This window comes from Pinus tabuliformis, chromosome J (genome assembly GCF_031772625.1).
Source record: "Pinus tabuliformis cultivar Carrire ecotype Pingquan chromosome J, CPIR1, whole genome shotgun sequence".
Taxonomy (NCBI): domain Eukaryota; kingdom Viridiplantae; phylum Streptophyta; class Pinopsida; order Pinales; family Pinaceae; genus Pinus; species Pinus tabuliformis.
In genome coordinates, this window is record NC_142295.1 from 1202366466 (window position 1) to 1202384604 (window position 18139).

Below are 18139 nucleotides of genomic sequence, written 5' to 3' on the forward strand. Positions count from 1 at the left end.
GCCTGTGAGCTTTGCAAACGCCTTTCAGAACGTGTATTAACATTTTCCATAAAAATATTACGAGAAGATTTAATAATGCTAACAGATTTATTGAACGCGCAATACCCTCAGGGTAATCTGAAGTGACATGTCTATGCAGAATATAATTCGAAGTTAATCCATGGAATTGAACAGGTGAAAAGCTGCATTATGATATATTTATATTTTACTGGAAATGATTTTCCATCCTTTTTAAGAACATTTACATCTTCCTGGCTTGTGGATATAATGATCAAAAGTTATTTCTTAAATAAAATGTACTGTCTCTCTGAATCACTGGTGTTTTATGTGTTCAAGCAAAGGGAAAAAAGTAGCAGGATTTAATATAATACAAGATTGGAGCAGATGATAACATACTTTCTGAAAATATGGATCTTGTTTGCTGATGTTTTGGTGACAGGTTGCTACTCCTGATTCTTGTTTGATTGAAAGTGTATTAAGGCCTGCATTCAAAGGAAGAAATATGAAGGATAATAATTCTGTGGATCTTTCACCAGCTGCTACAACCATTGCATTTGATCCCATCATTCCATTATTGAGAGTTCCTTTGCAAGCAGGTGAAAATGATGACCCCTCAAAGGGTCCCTATGTTCTTGCTTTCAAGGATGAAGATAGCTGGCGCCGTGCATGGCTGGCCTGTGAGTCTAAGCTTGTTGAGCAGTGTGAAGTAAGTAGCAATTTTTAGCTCTAAGATGTAAATGTTGTTTCCCTTAGGGGCAATCATGCACACACTGAGTGATAAAATTTTCTATACTATATAGTCCATGATGGAAAACATTTCAAAGACAGAAAAGGAGATAAATTTGTCTTGTTATGAAATGAAGAGGTCATGGAACTATTTTGTGTTGGTTGTTTAACTGAATCTTAGTTTATGGTGCTTCCCAGATGTCACCATGCCCTAGCATGTTCATATTTATTTTGGTTTTAATCTGTTGGTACAGAACAACTAATGTTATATTCCAATGGTTGGGGATGACCTTACCAGGTAGTCTGTGGCTCATATGTTTTGTGGTGTTTGATACATCTATTACAAATTGCACATTGTAGCTTCTTGACATGTGATTTTGAAATCAATATGAAAAAGGCCTTAGTTATCTCATATTGTAAATTGTTTTTGTTACTTTATATGATCCATCTATTACAAATTGCACATTGTAGCTTCTTGACATATGATTTTGAAATTAATATGAAAAAAGCCTTAGTTATCTCATGTCGTAAATTGTTTTTGTTACTTTATATGATCCATATACTTTTTGTGCCCTCTTCTCTCTCTGCACCTCATACTTTCAGGTTGATCCATCAAATTAGAGCAATGACGAGCAGAGTCCCAAAGTGCACCAGATAGTACAATGGTGAGACCTTGCGTCTTTGATTTGTAAACTGGCATGGATATTCCACTGGACAGTTTGTCACAATAGATTTGATAAAATAAACTGAAATCTATATTATGAAGGTTAAATTCCTTTAGATTCTAGATTTTTTATCTTTTTTGCTATGCATGAAGTAGATAAAATGTTGAAAATAGAGAACAGAAAATACAATCACACACCACCCACAATGAGCACAAGGATTTGCTTTGGGAAACCCTTACGAGAGAAAACCTAGCTAGAATGTGAGGCTGGTTTGCTCTCTTTTCTGCTATGGAAATAATGCAACTACAATGGAGAATGTTGGAATTTGGTTGTCATTGATCTCAACCCAAGCAGCAGCCTGAGGAAGCCCCGCATTTGTTGAGGTAAATGAATGGGAAGACTAGTGAATTTGCTAGCGAAACCATCATTAACTGATTGTACTCATCATGTTGTTTCTAATGGTAGGTGGCACGACACATAACTCCTCATAGTTGAGGATATATGCCTTATCAAAGTTGGAGACCCAACTTTGTGGTCATTTGTTGAATGGTGTTGTCATTGATGCCAACATCGGTCTATGAACGCTCTTAACATGCATCGTGGATTGCATTAGTTAGAAGCATAGTTTTAAAAACCGGCCACAAAAACCGGTAACCGGTCTAACCGGCCGGTTGGAGGCCTGGCCGGTCCGAACCGGCCTAAAAAACCCGGTTAGCCACCTCATGTGCCCAAAATCTGGCCCTAACCGGTCAAAACCGGCCGGTTTGTAGCAAACCGGCCTGTTCCGCCATAAACCGGCCGGTTTATGGACAGCCCGCCGATTAATGAAAAAAGCGCAGCGGTTTTGTGGTTTAGGGGTTTTGGGGGGGAGGGAAAGGTATTTTCCCTCCAAAAACACCCTCACACTTGCTATAAGAGACCCCTCTCACTCTCATTTGTCTCACACAACTGATTTGGAGTGTTTGTGAGTTTGTTTGTGAGCTTGGAGAGTGTGGAGTTTTTGCTGAAGTAGTCATCTTGGAGTTGGAGTTGGAGCTATTTTGGAGATAGTGTGTAGCTGTCAGTGGAGTTGCCATCTTCAAGAGGAGGCTAAGGGAGCTAGTTTGCATTTCCAGGTAAGGATTTGCACTTGATAATTCCTCATTTGAGTTTGCTGTCCATGAATTTTTTTTTAATGTGTTATACTTATAAACTTCTCACTTCTATGATCTATCATGTATGCTATAAACTCTCTAGCTCTATGCTATCAAATTTTGTAGCTTGAGCCTTGCATGTGCATTTGTTTTTCTACATTTATCTTTGGTTTTCCATTTTGCTTAGCTGCAATTTTTTTTTAAATGGCAGATTTCTTTGCAAATTGTTATTATTTCAAGCAAACATGGCTCCAAAAGGAAAGGACAGTGCATGGGTTCATTGTGATGTAATTGATGGAAAAATGATATGCAAATTATGCCATAAATCTATTGGAGGTGGGGGTATTCTTAGGTTGAAACAACACTTGGCTGGGGTAAGAGGCCAAGTAAAGCCATGTGATGCACCAAAAGAACTGTTAGGTCCTATTAGGGCAAAATACATTGCCAAGCTTGAAAAATTTTATGAGGATAAGGCTAGGGAGAAGGCCATCCAAGATGAAATTGCAAGGAAGAGGGAATTAATAGAAGCCATGAAAGAGAGTGGGTATGATGATTATGAGATTCAAGACTCCACTTCTATCCCTTCCACCAATGACCCCTTTCACTATGTTCATCCTTCTGTTGGAGTTGGCCAACCATCAAAAGGAACAAAGAGAGCAAACATCCAAAGTTATTTCTCATCTTCTGCCAACATTGCCTCTTCTAAATCTAATCCCACTTCCTCCCAGCCAAGTTCTCAACCCACTTTGGATCAACATTGGAAAAAACAATGCAAAGAAACTTCTCACCAATACATTGCTAGATGGTGGTATGATTCAGATATCCCATTTAATGCTGCTCGCTCACCTTATTACCAAGCTATGTGGGACTCTGTTATAGCTGCAGGAAAGGGCTTCAAAGGCCCTAGTATGCATGACTTGAGGGGAGCTCTTTTGCAAAAAGAGATATCTTCCATTGATGAGTATTTGGTTGAGTTTAAAGAGTCATGGCTCAAAATAGGTTGTTCCATTATGTCAGATGGATGGACCAATGGAAAGAACCGCACTATCATTAATTTCCTTGTTTCTTGCCCTCAAGGAACCATGTTTTTGAAATCAGTTGATGCATCTGATAGGGTAAAGGATGCAAGCCTTCTATTTGAGATTTTGGATAACATTATTCAGGAAGTTGGGGAGCAGCATGTTGTGCAGGTCATCACTGATAATGCCTCAAACTATGTTCTTGCTGGAAAGATGCTTGAGGCCAAATATAAGACCATATTTTGGACTCCATGTGCTGCACATTGCATAGACCTCATGCTTGAGGATATAGGCAAGGTGGAGTGGGTAAAAAACACTGTAGAGCATGCCAAGTGCATTACAAAATACATTTACAACCACTCATGGGTATTGAGCCTAATGAGGAAACACACTGGAGGCAAAGAGCTTGTTAGGCCTGCAATTACGAGATTTGCAACTCACTTCCTCACGTTGCAATGTCTCAATGGTCAACATAAAAACTTGCAGAAAATGTTTTCCTCTGAAGAATGGTCTGAATCTCGGTGGGCTCGTAGACCAGATGGAAAAGACACCAAAAAGAAAGTGTTAGACACTTATTTTTGGAAAAGGTCTGTAGAGCTTGTGAAAATTACCGAGCCCCTTGTTAAGGTGCTAAGGTTGGTGGATGGGGAAAGATTGGCCATGGGCTACATTTATGAAGCTATGGATCAGGCAAAGGAGCAGATACGGGCAGCTTACAAGGACAGGTTAGCTAAATATGGCCGTATATGGGAGATCATTGATAACAGATGGAACAATCAACTCCATCGTCCTATACATGCAGCCGGGTACTTTTTGAACCCAAGGTATCACTATAAAAATCGGCTAGGAGATCAGCATGATGGGGAGGTCAGAGCTGGATTGATTGATTGCTTGGAGCGCATGGTCCCTAACCATGTAGACCAGTTGGAAATACATAGACAGCTTACTATTTTCAATATGGCAAGTGGTACTTTTGGCAAAAACTTGGCAAAGATGGCAAGAGATGTGGACCAACCAGGTAAGCAATTCCAATTTCCATTTTGTTTTTCATTTCAAGTTAAAATTGTTTACGTTCTTTACAATTCAAATTATAAACTAAGTTACTAATTATTGTCTTTTTCTTTGCAGCACATTGGTGGGAGTCATTTGGTGGCCAGTGTCCTCAATTGCAAAGGTTTGCAATTAGAGTCCTCAGTCAAACTTGCAGTGCTTCAGGTTGTGAGCGCAATTGGTCTGTTTTTGAGCGCATACACACGAAGAAGAGAAACCGTTTGGAACAAAAACGGTTAAATGATCTTGTTTTTGTACAATACAACCTTCGACTGAGGAGGAACCAAATGATGAGCAAATCACCTGATCTAGATCCCATTGTGTTGGACGATATTGATCCAACATCAGAATGGGTGGAGGAGACTGAAGATCCTGTGTTTGAGGCTGATTTTGATATCGACATGGCTTTAGCGGGGGATGAGGCAGATTATGTGGCGGCATCAGAACCAGGATCAGTAGCGGCATCAAGGAAAGGCAAGGAACCAATGGAAGGCACTAGTCGTGCAGGTCGACAAACTCGTGCTTCCATTAGGTCCACTTCTATTGTCATTGGTGGCATTGATACTGATGTTGCAGATCAGTCTGAGGCATCCTCAGACTCTGAACCAGATGATGTCTATGTAGCTCCTGATGATGATCCTGTGTCTAGTAGTGGTGATGGACTTGATGATTGATCATGTGTACACTGTAGACTTGTAGTAGGCCAATGGCCTCATAGCTTGCAGCATTGTTTTTGGACTTTATAGGCCATTTAGAGCCTCATTTCTTATGTATTTTGCTATTTTGTCGATGATATGTATTGCACTCGGTGCCATTTTGATATATTCACCTTTGCATGGTATATAAATGAGCAAACTTTGCATATTTTGTCTCTATTGGCTTGGAATCATGGTTTTACATCTTAAAAATAGTTTTGTTTCATTAAAAATTAATTATTTAATGTATTTTTTAAAAACCGGTTCGTTTAGACCAAACCAGTCCCGGTTAGACCGGTTCCGGTCGGTAAACCGGTTCATTAGGTGGACCGGTCCGGTCACCGGTTCCGGTTTTAAAAACACTGGTTAGAAGCTGCAAATGACAAGAAGCCTTGGGAAGCCTTAGATTCCCCGCACTTGTTGAGGAAAATGGATGTAAAAGACAATGTTTTTGATTGTGAGACCATCATCATTTGATTCAACTTGCCGTGCTGATTCTAACGATATGTGGCATGCCTCACAACTCCTCAAGGTTGAGGAAATATGGATGCTCAAAGTTAAAACCCGAAGATTGGTCTAGAAACCCTCAACGAGATGATAAGGGCGACATATTGATTGGTTATTAGCATTCCTCGTTCAAGAAAATTAAATTAAAATTTTGATGGGCCTTGGAAGTTAATGTCAGATTGCAAAAGAGAGTTTTATCAGAGGAAAATTAACCAAAAAAAAATGAATTTAATTCTGCCTTGAAAGAAATTGGTTTCGGCTCCAAAATATCTTGAAAATTCAAATTCAAAATTTAAATTTTTGTAGGTCGGCTCCAGGGAAAATTAGGCCATGTCGACCCCTCCTAGAAGCCTCCACAACGAGTATAAAAAGGGGACTCGTTTGCCCTAAAAGCACATCAAGGAATCAACAATGATCTGAGGAAAAACTCGCCTGATCTAAGGCTATTAATTTCACGTTAATCTTTTGTGGGAGGCCGAAGTCTGAAGATATTTCCTTGGAAAATCTGAGGCATCACATCTGAGGTTTTTCTGTGGTTTCCAGCTACCTCAGAGGCCGAATTTCGGCCAGCTCTGAAGGTATACTTCTCTGAATTATGCGCAGATTCTGAGGACTAAGCTCAACCCCTTCTGAGGCCAAAAAAATTCAAACCCCTGTGGAATAAGTCGAACCCTCTGAGGTTACTTGACCCTCTGTGGCAATAAAGTTTATGCGGCTATTTTTTTGACGCAGGGTCTGAGGCTAATATTTCACACTTCAACAGTAGAAAAGGTCACAATTTGAGTATTCCCTGTGGTGAAGTTCTGAAGACTACTAGGGCAGGTTACAACCTTTACTTGTGGGTGATTTCAAACTATTTGGTTGCTTTACTAAGGCTGTTTGTGGAACATTACTAGCCCTAATCTGAGGACCTTCTGAGGTCACTATTCTGAGGCTATCTTCTCTGCAATTCAAGGGTTTATCTCTGTGTATTTTCGGCCTTGATCAGGAACTTAAAAACACAGGCTGTGGGTTATACTTTAATGGCTCATTCACACTAGTCTGAGTACTGAGCTCAGTGGCAAAGTTGTAGGGCATCATTGTTTATTAGCTTTCTAAGGGCAGATATGTGTTACAGTGTGGTTGTTCTTTGGATGCTATTCTCTGCTTATGGTTTCATACTGCAGCAATATTTATGACCTGTGACAGATCCTCTTGATTCACAAGTTCTTTGTGACACTAGACTAAAATCTGTTTGGTCTTACTGAATTTATGTGGCAGAATATCACTGAGTTATCTGTGGATTGAATTCTTGTATTTGGAGGTACTTGCAAACCTGATATAAGCCTTATTTCAGTGATTGCTCAAGGTATGATTTACTTCAGTTGTTGAAGTCCTCTCTAGGGTATGCAAGGGTCAGTCTTCCCATCAGTCTGGGGTATCTTTCGAGAGGAGAAGTGGTTTTTAAAGTGACATCAGTGGAAGTGTATTCGGAGGCATATTTTTGAGAATAAAACTCTTTATCTTCAGACACAGCACGTGGCAGTGAGTCGCATACTTTTCATCTATCTACTTAAGATATGTTTGGTATATTGCTCTGTTGAGACAAGTAGATCTTGAGACATCAACCTGGGAATTCAATCTCCAAAGTATGCTCTTGAGTTAAGCAAATTTTGGGCTCGTGTTATAATATGTTTATGACATGGAGAAATTGAATGTGAGACATTCACATGCATTCACATGCCTTTTGTGGGGCTTGTCTTATCCATCAATTTAGAGGCAATGTCCACTATGACCTTTATAATATTTAGCGCTATACAGTTATGATGGATAGTCACATATACTTTCCAGTTCTATGACTTTAGAAATGATTCAGAGTTGGATGAATATGGATGTTGCTCAATATTATTGTGATTCTTGAGTCCGAGTGGAGAAACCAATGCTAGTTTGGCAAATGGATTGATGTGCAGAATTGTGTGAGAGGCATTACTGATGGTAGTGTTGTCGCTCAGATTGTACAGGCACTGCGACAACGACTCAGGTCGGGGGCTGTCACTCTGATTCCCAACCTCTCCGTTCTAGCTGTCTCCCAACAACAGGGTATGGGGGGTAGTCCTTATGAAAGATGAGAATGCAAGACTCGTTGGTAACCAACGAGTCTGGGAGACATGATTAAATTTCCTAGTCACTTGATTGATTTTAACAAGTTTTAAAGGATTCGATTAGATTATTATGAGACCAGTGCCTTATGGAGTCAACTACTTGCTTTGAATCAATTAGAGACCAAGTAACCGGATGAACAACCACTGCTTAATGAATGATTCACTATCCTAGATGAAATGCAGATCCTATGACTTAGGTGAAATGCAAGATCTTGGTTTATTTTAATTAAATGCCTAGCTAAGTGTATCCCTTGATCTTTATCTATATTGAGCCTAGTCTCTAAAGTAAGTGGCAGAGAGAAGTCAAGGTGAAACAAGCAATGGCTTGGTTAATGATCCCTCTCCTGGAAATCTAACATACCCGATGCCTCCGGCGTTGTAGAGACTATGGCTCTGACGACTACAAGGTCACCATTTTAAATACTAGAGAGCCTAGACTTCTCAAGCAAAGATGGAAGGGTGCTCCTCTCTCTATCAACCAAGCTTATGCTTGGAGGTAAATTATTAATGCAAGACTAGCTCTAGGATGAGAATGCAAGATTATTGAGTGGTTCTTGAGTTAAGATTGCTTAATGACTTTAAGTACTTAGTTATGATTAGCCTTATGACAAGAGTACTTAACAATGAATTAAGAGACAATCTTATACGCAAGATAATGTGCCAACTTAACAAGTGCTCAAAAGATACAAGAAATAACCAAGATACAATTTTCCCAACAAGATATAAGATATGTCCATGATACAATTGCTTAATAATCACAAGATATATGCTCTTAAAAGGAAAGATCACCAATATGCCAAAGATCCACAATAACCATAAAATGACATTAATGGCAAGAGAACTAGAGCACTTATCCACTTAAAGCAATTAGCCAATGAGACAATACAAGATGCCAATGATGATTAGACAATCAATGCTCTTATGCAATTAGAAGCCTTTTAAGATATACCAACAAGATAATGCCAATATTGCAATTAGATTCCTCAATACCAATTGTTCAAGATATATTAGATCTTTGATGCCAATGGAGTTTAAACACTTAAGAGATTTGATGCTCTTTTGAACACAATTAGAACAAGTTACTTCAAATGCTAATTAGAGTGATAGAAACAATTAGATCTCCCAAAAGACAAGTGATGTAACACAAGATGCCCAAATAACTTAAACCATTCAACACGATGCCACTTGAGATTAAAGTGCTTTAGAGAGTGAGCTTATTAGTGCAAACTTATGACTTTAGAGATCATGAAATAACTCACAAGAGACAAGAGAATATTAGTATTCTTATCCAATATTACCAATGCTAGACAATAATAGCACTTCAAACAATGAAACAAATCTTTTCCACAATGAACTATTAGAGCATGAACAATAGAAGCCTTATGTTACTTATGTTCCAATGTTATCCAAATGAGCAATAAGTGAGCTTTATGACAACAGTGAGTTAGATTACTTTAGAGCACTTTAGATGCAAAATGTGAGATGCATATGCATGCAAAATGCAAGTGATGGAAACCCAAATGCCAAACCACTTTGCCAAACACAAGATTTTAAATGAGTTAGGCCCTTTTATGATGCAAATGCCACTGTTATAGATCAGAATTCAGTATGCAGTCTTAAAGAGTATGACAATTATTGAAAGATATGAAAATTTGCTCAAATGATGAATGCCCAATATGCTTAAGTGACTTATCAATGTGTTAGATAGTTTGCCAATTAATTTAATGCCACTTATATGAATGTCTTATCACTGTTAAGAAAAGATTGGACTGGCTGTAGCAAAACAGTGAGGAGGATAAGGGTTAGAGGAAGCAAACTAGTAGGCCTTTTCTTGAGTAGCTGGGCCACCTGCAAACACAAAATTTGCCCCAATTTTTCTGCAAACAACAATTATTAGCTCAGAAAATTTCAGATGATCACCGATAGAGATAAAAATGGAGAGAGGGCAAGGTAGGGCAACGCTTTGCCTTGGAAGGCTAGCGTTGGGGTGGAGAGGCCTTGTAGGCCTGCCGTCCAAGGCAAGGAGGGCCTGTGGCAGAGGAGGGAAGGCTGCCAAGAGCAGAGAGAGGCCACGACAGACAAGAGGAGGAGCCTAAGGGCTCATGGCAGAGGCTAGGGAAGAGAAATGAGGGTAGCAAGGGAGGACGGAGGGCAGGAAGGCTAGGAAAAGGCCACGGGAGAGGGATATGAAGGTAGTGGAGGGGAGGAGAGGCCCTAACAGGCTTGCGTCAAGAAGTAGGAGGGACGCTGAGGGCAATGTTGATTTCTGGTAGCATCAGATGTCCTCTAAGTCTGAAATTTTGCAGGGAGGCTTAAACATATGTATTCCACAGTAACCAGAAATCGTTTTGGGAAATTCCACCCATATTATTTTTAATGGGACCCTAAGTCTAAACTTAGGAAATTAAAATAATTAATAGGTGTTAATCTAAACTGTGGGTATAACTTCTAGAAGAAGACAAAGATCGAGTCCAAATGATCTGAGCCATTGATTAGAATCTAATCTGGGCCATTGGTTCTCAACTGGAAGATTATAAGAAGGACATCGAGGGGCATTTGGAAAATACACCAGAGGCAGATACTCAGTTACCCAAGTAAGATCGATTTTCTCATTAGTCAAAGTTCGGCAAGAGAAAATCGAATCAGAGGGAGAGTTGCAGGTGAGAAGGAAAGAGAGGGTATCAACATTAGTCTGAAGGTCAGGAGCAGAAGACGCAGAGCAGAGAGAGGAAAAACGTAGAAATTGTGACGTAGAGGAGGGACAACACAGAGACAGTGTGACGTAGGGGCTGACGTAGTGAGACGCAGAGGGGGTAGCAGGTCCTCTCTTGGATCAGAAACTCGTCAAGAAGTGTTTGTAAAATTTTCTCACAGAGAATCCTCTTCTATTCAGCTAGTTGTATCTTTTACATGAGATTTTTGCTGAAGAATAATAAAGAAACCCTCTCTGTTGCACTGGTTTTCCCACATTGGGTTTTTCTGGGGACAATTGTCCAAAAATAACTGTTTCATCGTGGTTATTGTTGACACCTAATCCTCTGCGATTGGGTGAATTTATGTAAATAGTTAAATTAGGAATGTGAACAGTCATCAGGAGATGAACTGAGCAGTCACACTCTTTGTATATAACATTAGCATACCTAATGAAATAAACCAAATCAGTTTTACTGCCTGGCTTGAAATGGTATCAGAGCCATTTGTCAAAATAATTTGTAACTCCCTTCATTTTTGCTACTGTGGATTGTACGCTGGTCTGAGCACTGTCCACTAAGCGTTGTCCTCTGTCGTTCTGACCTGAGCACTGTCCTCAACGCCTCTGTCCTCTGCGTTGTGATTCATTTCCTCAACGCCTGACCGCTCCTCCTTGTTGCTTGGTTAACGCTTGAATTGAACGCTGTTTCATATACGTTTGCTGTTGCCGGTTCGAATGCTGCCTGAATGATATACGTTTGCTGCTTTTCGGTGAACTGTTATACTACCCTCCACCTGTTGTGAGCGTGATTTTAAATGCTGCCTGAAAGCGTGATGAGCCCAGCAGCGGAAGCGTGGTTGTGAGCGTGATTTTAAATGCTGCCTGAAAGCGTGATGAGCCCAGCAGCGGAAGCGTGGTTGTGAGCATGATTTTAAATGCTGCTGTTTATTTCAAATACGTTTTGAATGATGCCATTTCAAATAAGTTCGAATGCGGATGTTTCAAATAAGTTCGAATGTTGTTGTTGTATTTAAACGCTGGCCTGTTCATATATTTAAACGCTGACTGTTCATGTATTTAAACGCTGGCCTGTTCATATATTTAAACGCTGGCCTGTTCATGTATTTAAAGGCTGACTGTTGTATGGTATTAAGGCGATGCGCTGAACGGTGGATGTTCAATTAATGGTGTCCACGGACATGGTAGACATTTCATAAGGAGACAACGAGTGGATGTTCAATTAACGGTGCCCGGTGTATTTTCATGTCTGTCTCTATTAGTATTTTCGGTGCGCAGCAGAATTGGTATTTTCGGTGCACTGGAGGACTAAGTTGCGATACTCCCTTTTTAAAAATTGGTCGAAATATTCTCTTTGGATTGAATAATATGTTGCCATACTTCTTTCTTTTAAAGTCTGGTCAATATATTGAATGACAGAGGTGTGAAATTGTTGTATGGTGAATGGTTTCAAATACATTTTCAAATGCTGCTGTTTCATGTAAAAACATTGGTGCGGTGAGCGTGGAATGAAATTTTATTAAGTTTTTTTATGGCGATATGTTATATGGTTGAGAAGTGGAAGGTATAACATATATATTGTTTTCTATCAGCAGAAGTAATTTCTTTTCTTACAGAATGCATTCAATCATCTCCATGGTAGGAATAGTTCTCACTGGCAAGGAGAACTATCCTGAATGGTCCCGAATGATAAAACACACCCTCATCTTCAATGAGTTGTGGAAAGGAGTGTGTGTCGGAGAAGGAGACAATGACCCAGTACAACCTACCTTAGACAAAGAGCTCGTCATTTGGGAAAACAAGAACAGCAAAGCTTATGCATTAATCACAACATCTGTAAATGAAGAGGTGAGTCGCCATATTTCGTCATATTCAACTGCCTTTGAAGCCCTACAAAAATTGAAAGAACTCTATGACTCACATTCTGCACTTGAAGTTGTCCAACTCATGATTAAACTCTTCACTCTTGAACTGCAAAATAATGATCCTCTTGCTCTTGCATCTGAAGTAAAGTCTATAATGCATGATATCAAATCTACTAAGGTTGAGCTGGATATCCCTCTTATTGCTTTTCTCAAGGCACTTTATCCTACTTACTCCAATTATCTTGAGTCTTTGCAAGCAAATGGAAATCTCAAAGATATAACCTTTGACTCTCTTGTGAAAAAGTTTGCTGAAAGAGAGAAAGCTTTTGGAAAGAAGACAACCCCTGAGTCTTCTGAAGAGACTGTGTGCCTTGCTCATAAAGAAAAGCATCCTGCTCAAGATTCTACAAGAGGAAGAGGTGGACGAAGAGGAAGAGGAAGATATTTCAGAGGTAGGGGGGCAAACATTCTTAAGGAGAAAAGGCAGATCTGCACTGCATTCGCTGCAAAAAAAATGGATCACATGATGCCTCTACATGCAAGCTACCATGGGACAAAATTGAGCAGAAAAGAAACCAACATAAAGGTAAAACTGATGATACAGAAAAAGGTAAAGCATCTGAATCCGCTCACTATGTTGAGGCACAATGTAACATTGGAGTAAATGAAGATTTGTTTAATGCTTCACTTACTTCCTGGAAAAATGATTGGTTGCTTGATTCAGGAGCAACCTGTCACATGACTCATAGAAAAGATTTTTTGAAGATTTCACTGACAATGTTGATGGAGCAGTATACTTTGCAGATCAATCAAAAATCAAGCCATCAGGGCTTGGCACAATCAAGCTTAAACTGCCTGGTCTTCCAGACTTTCTTTTGGATCATGTTCTATATCTCCCACAGCTCAAGAGAAACTTGCTGTCCTTGGTCCACATCCGCCAGCAAGGTCACTCCATTCATATGTTTGATGGCAAGCTTGAGGTAAGAAAAGCATCTGACCACTCACTTGTCATGAGGGGAATAGAAGAAGAAAGGCTTCTTAAGCTGCAAGGAACATCTGCTCATGCACAACATTTCTCATACAATTCTCATCATGAAGAAGGTACACTTCCATCAAGTTTATTATGGCATGCTAGATTTGGACATTTAAACTATGACAGTCTCCGCTTATTGAAGAAAAATGGTGTTGCTGGTTTGCCTACAATTCCTAGAAAACTTAAGCAATGTGATGCTTGCATTCTAGGAAAGCATAGCAAACAGTCTTTTCATGATTCACATTCAAGAGCACATAGGAAGCTTGAACTTATTCATTCAGATTTATGTGGTCCAATGCTTGTTCCTTCTGCAAATGGAAATAAATATATCATGACATTTATTGATGACTACACCAGAATGTGTTGGGTTTATTTATTGAAGAACAAATCTGATGCTTTTCAAACATTCAAGAATTTTCATAAATGGATTGAAAATGATGCACAATCTCATATTGGGTCTATTCGCACTGATAATGGAAAAGAATACACATCAAATGAATTTGAAAACTATCTTCGCCAACATGGGATCAAACATCAAACAACTGTGCCTTATAATCCCCAACAGAATGGTGTAGCTGAAAGAATGAATAGAACAATCTTGAATATGGTACGATCCATGCTTTTCTTCAAAAATGTAAAGATAATGTTTTGGGCTGATGCTGTTCTATGTGCTGCATATATACAGAATAGATGTCCATCTAATGCTATAAGAAACAAGACTCCTTATGAATTGTGGTATGGACATTGTTCCTTCGGTAAAACATCTCATGGTCTTTGGTTCCACCTGTTATGCTTTGATACCAAAGGTACATAGAAACAAACTTGGTGCTAGAAGTCGTAAGTGTATCTTCCTGGGGTATTCAAACACCTCCAAAGCATACCGCTTCTATGATGAAGTAAATAAAAAGTTTGTTGTATCTAGAGATGTAATTTTTCTTGAATCACCCAAAACTGACAATGTTGTTGAGCGGCAACTTGATCGCTTGGATAGATTCGCAAAAACAAAATCATTTCAAGAATTTGATAATCAGATTCCACATCTTGAAGGGGGGATTCCTATACTAGATCAACATGTAGAATCTTCTTCTGAAGAACACTCTCCCCCGCATGAAACTCCAACAACGGATGATGCTTTAAGTGATGTAATTGATAGAATTGGGAAACTCAATCTTGATTCAGTCCCAACTCAATCAACAGAGCAGCCTGGACCATCTCAGAAAGGTCCCCCAAAGTGGCTGACGAAGACACTTGAAAGTGTTCATCTTGATGAAATTGGAAAAACAGGAACCAGAAATTCAAACCGACAAAATGGAGGTGATGTAGATGACTCTAATTCACCTGTTGATATGGATGTTTCTTATGATTGTGAATTGAACTTGTCTACAGATTTTGAACCAAATTCCTTTAAAGAAGCTGCTTCTCATGATGAATGGAAAGAAGCAATGCAAAAGGAATATGATGCCCTCATAAAGAACGACACTTGGAAGCTGGTTGATCCTCCATTTGGAACCAAACCAATTGGCTGCAAGTGGGTCTACAAGAACAAGTACAAAGCTGATGGCTCACTTGACAAGCACAAAGCTAGGCTTGTGGCAAAAGGTTTTGCACAGAAAGAAGGGGTCGATTATGAGGAGACTTTTGCCCCCACAGCAAAATGGGCCACCATCCTGACACTTTTTGCACTAGCAGCTCAGAACGGTTGGAAAGTCCATCAAATGGATGTAAAAACTGCCTTCTTGAATGGAGATCTAAAAGAGAATGTTTTTATGTTCCAGCCTGAAGGATTTGCTGTGAAAGGACATGAACATAAAGTATGCAAACTTGTGAAGTCCTTGTATGGCCTCAAACAAGCATCGCGAGCCTGGTATGAAAAACTAACTGAGCATCTTTTGAAACTCAACTTCAATCATTTTGATCTTGATGATGCAACTTTATTTGTCAAGAAAGTTGGAAAAACAGTTGTATATCTTGTGGTATATGTAGATGATCTTTTAATGACAGGGAACAATGAAAGCTACATTGCATCCATAAAGAAGGAATTGGGGAAAAGTTTTGAAATGACTGATTTGGGCTATGTTCATTACTATCTTGGCATTGAAGTAAGCCAACATCCAAAGTCCATATTTCTTTCTCAAAAGAAATACATTGGATATTTGTTAAACAGATTTGGCATGACAGAGTGCAATCCTCTTACTACTCCAATGGAACAAAACTTAAAGCTCACATCTATTGAAGGAAAGGAATTTGAGGATGCAACAAAGTATAGACAGCTTGTAGGAAGTCTCAACTACCTTACTACTACGAGACCAGACATTTCATTTGCTGTTGGAATCCTCTTCAGGTTTATGCAAAAACCTTGTGAGGGACATTGGTCTGCTGCAAAAAGAGTTCTAAAGTACTTGAAGGGAACTCAAGACTTTGGAATCAAGTACACACAGGTGGATGACTTCAGTTTGATCGGATACTCTAATTCAGACTTCGATGGAGACAAAGAAACTGGGGTATCTACTTCAGGATATGCTATGAGTCTTGGATCAGGAGCTGTCTCCTGGAGATCACGCAAACAATCAGTTCTAGCAGATTCCACAACAGAAGCAGAATACGTGGCAGCAGCTGAAGCAACAAAAGAAATTGTGTGGCTCAGGAAAATTCTTGAAGATTTGCAGGTAAAACAAGTACAATCAACTCCACTCATGATTGACAACACCTCTGCAATAAAGTTGGCCAAGAACCCAAAGTTCCATGATCGAACAAAGCACATCAATACTAAATATCATCTGATCCGACATCATGTTGAGGCCAAAACAATCGATCTCTGTCATTGTTCCACAAATGAGCAAATTGCAGACATCTTCACCAAAGCGTTTGGAAGAGAAAAGCTTGAAAGATTCAGAACGATGCTTGGACTCACCAACATCCCTTCAGATTAAGGGGGGGAATGTTGACACCTAATCCTCTGCGATTGGGTGAATTTATGTAAATAGTTAAATTAGGAATGTGAACAGTCATCAGGAGATGAATTGAGCAGTCACACTCTTTGTATATAACAATAGCATACCTAATGAAATAAACCGAATCAGTTTTACTGCCTATTGGAGAGTTACTGCCTGGCCTAACAGTTATAATTGTGCTAGTATTTTTCTTTGCATTCACTTTCCGCAGTATTTTAATTGTGAAGGCTGCAGTAGAATTTATTTCAATATTTGCTGTAGAAACACTGTGAATAACTTATTTATGAGTTAATAAGTAGAAGAAATAATATTAATCACTGCAGTTGGATTTCTATTTAGAAATTTTCACATGGTATCAGAGCAAGGTTAAGCAGGAGTGCAGACCGGAAGAGCCAGCATTAAAGAGAAGGAGGGAGTTCAAAATTACTACATGGGCAAAAAATTGAACCTCCAGAAGAATTGCGCAGTCCAGCCTAGGGGGAAAAATTCTCATGAGAAAATCTCTCTCTGAGAGAGTCGACAGAGAGGAAGATTTCCAAATTGAAGTTTTCCAGTGACAAAGGTAGCAGCGCAGAAACTTTAGCGCAAAGCAGTCTTCAGGAGAAGACGCAATTTTTCTTGCAGCAGTTGCTAGGACAGGGTAGCGTTAGAGATCATTAGAAAAATAGCACAAAGATGGAAACTCAAGATGTCTTCGAATTATCTTCCAGATTAGAAGAAGAATTCACATGCTTAGCAAGTTCAGCGTCAACAGAGGTTTGGTACATTGATAGCGGGGCTTCAGCCCATATGACTGGAGTACGAGAATATTTCTTGAGTTATCAAGAAGAACAAATGGACTTCCAGATTACTATGGGAAACAAAACAAAGTGTACTCCAGTAGGGAGAGGCACCATAGCATTTCAGACGGAAGTAGGAACCAACATCCGAGCCACCAATGTTTTGCATGTGCCTGGGTTAGGAATGAATTTGATTTTAGTGTCCCAGTTACAGGACAAGGGATACGATGTATACTTCATTGGAAAGAAAGTATACGTCAAACATCCAAGCTGGAAGAAGAAGAGACAAATTGGAGCTCGAAGCAACAAACTGTATAGGTTGCAACTCGAGTCTCCAATGGCACTGATAGGCAACAATCATAATGGTGAAAAGGAACTGAATGAATTATGGCACAGGCGAATGGGACACTTACACCATGGAGCACTGAGGATGCTCAAAGAGACTGTTATAGGAGTTCCAGTCTGTTAGGCCCCTATACTACTAGTGTAACCCCCTTATTGTTATTAGTACAACCCACTTATTATATTGATGTACCCATGTAGTGCCCATATTGTTACTATTGTGCCCCATAGAAGCCCACTATTGTTATTATTGTGCCCTTACATTATTATTGTTAGGTCGGCTCTGATTATGTTATAACCCCTTGGACTCTTATATATAGAAAGGAGGTCTTTTCATTTGTATCATCCAAGAATTGTTCATTTATGTAATGTAAAGGAGGTTGCCCCCTCGAAGAGGCTGAATTCTAAGGCGTTGATCTATCTTTTCTTGAGCTGGTTTCATAACATTTGGTATCAGAGCTTTGGATTCTAGGGTTTCGCTGCTCCAAACAGAGCTGTTCGCGCGATATTTGCGGAGATATGA

General features: G+C 39.5%; 1 protein-coding gene across 1 annotated transcript in view; it reads left to right on the forward strand.

Moving 5' to 3' along the window:
- LOC149231450 (uncharacterized) overlaps window positions 1–18139 on the forward strand; it is a 105988-nt gene that overhangs the window by 33286 nt on the left and 54563 nt on the right. Inside the window, exon 2 of the mRNA XM_089379196.1 lies at window positions 440–706. Within this exon, the coding sequence (XP_089235322.1) occupies window positions 503–706 (204 nt within the window). The 5' untranslated portion in view covers window positions 440–502. The remainder of the gene's footprint in view (window positions 1–439; window positions 707–18139) is intronic.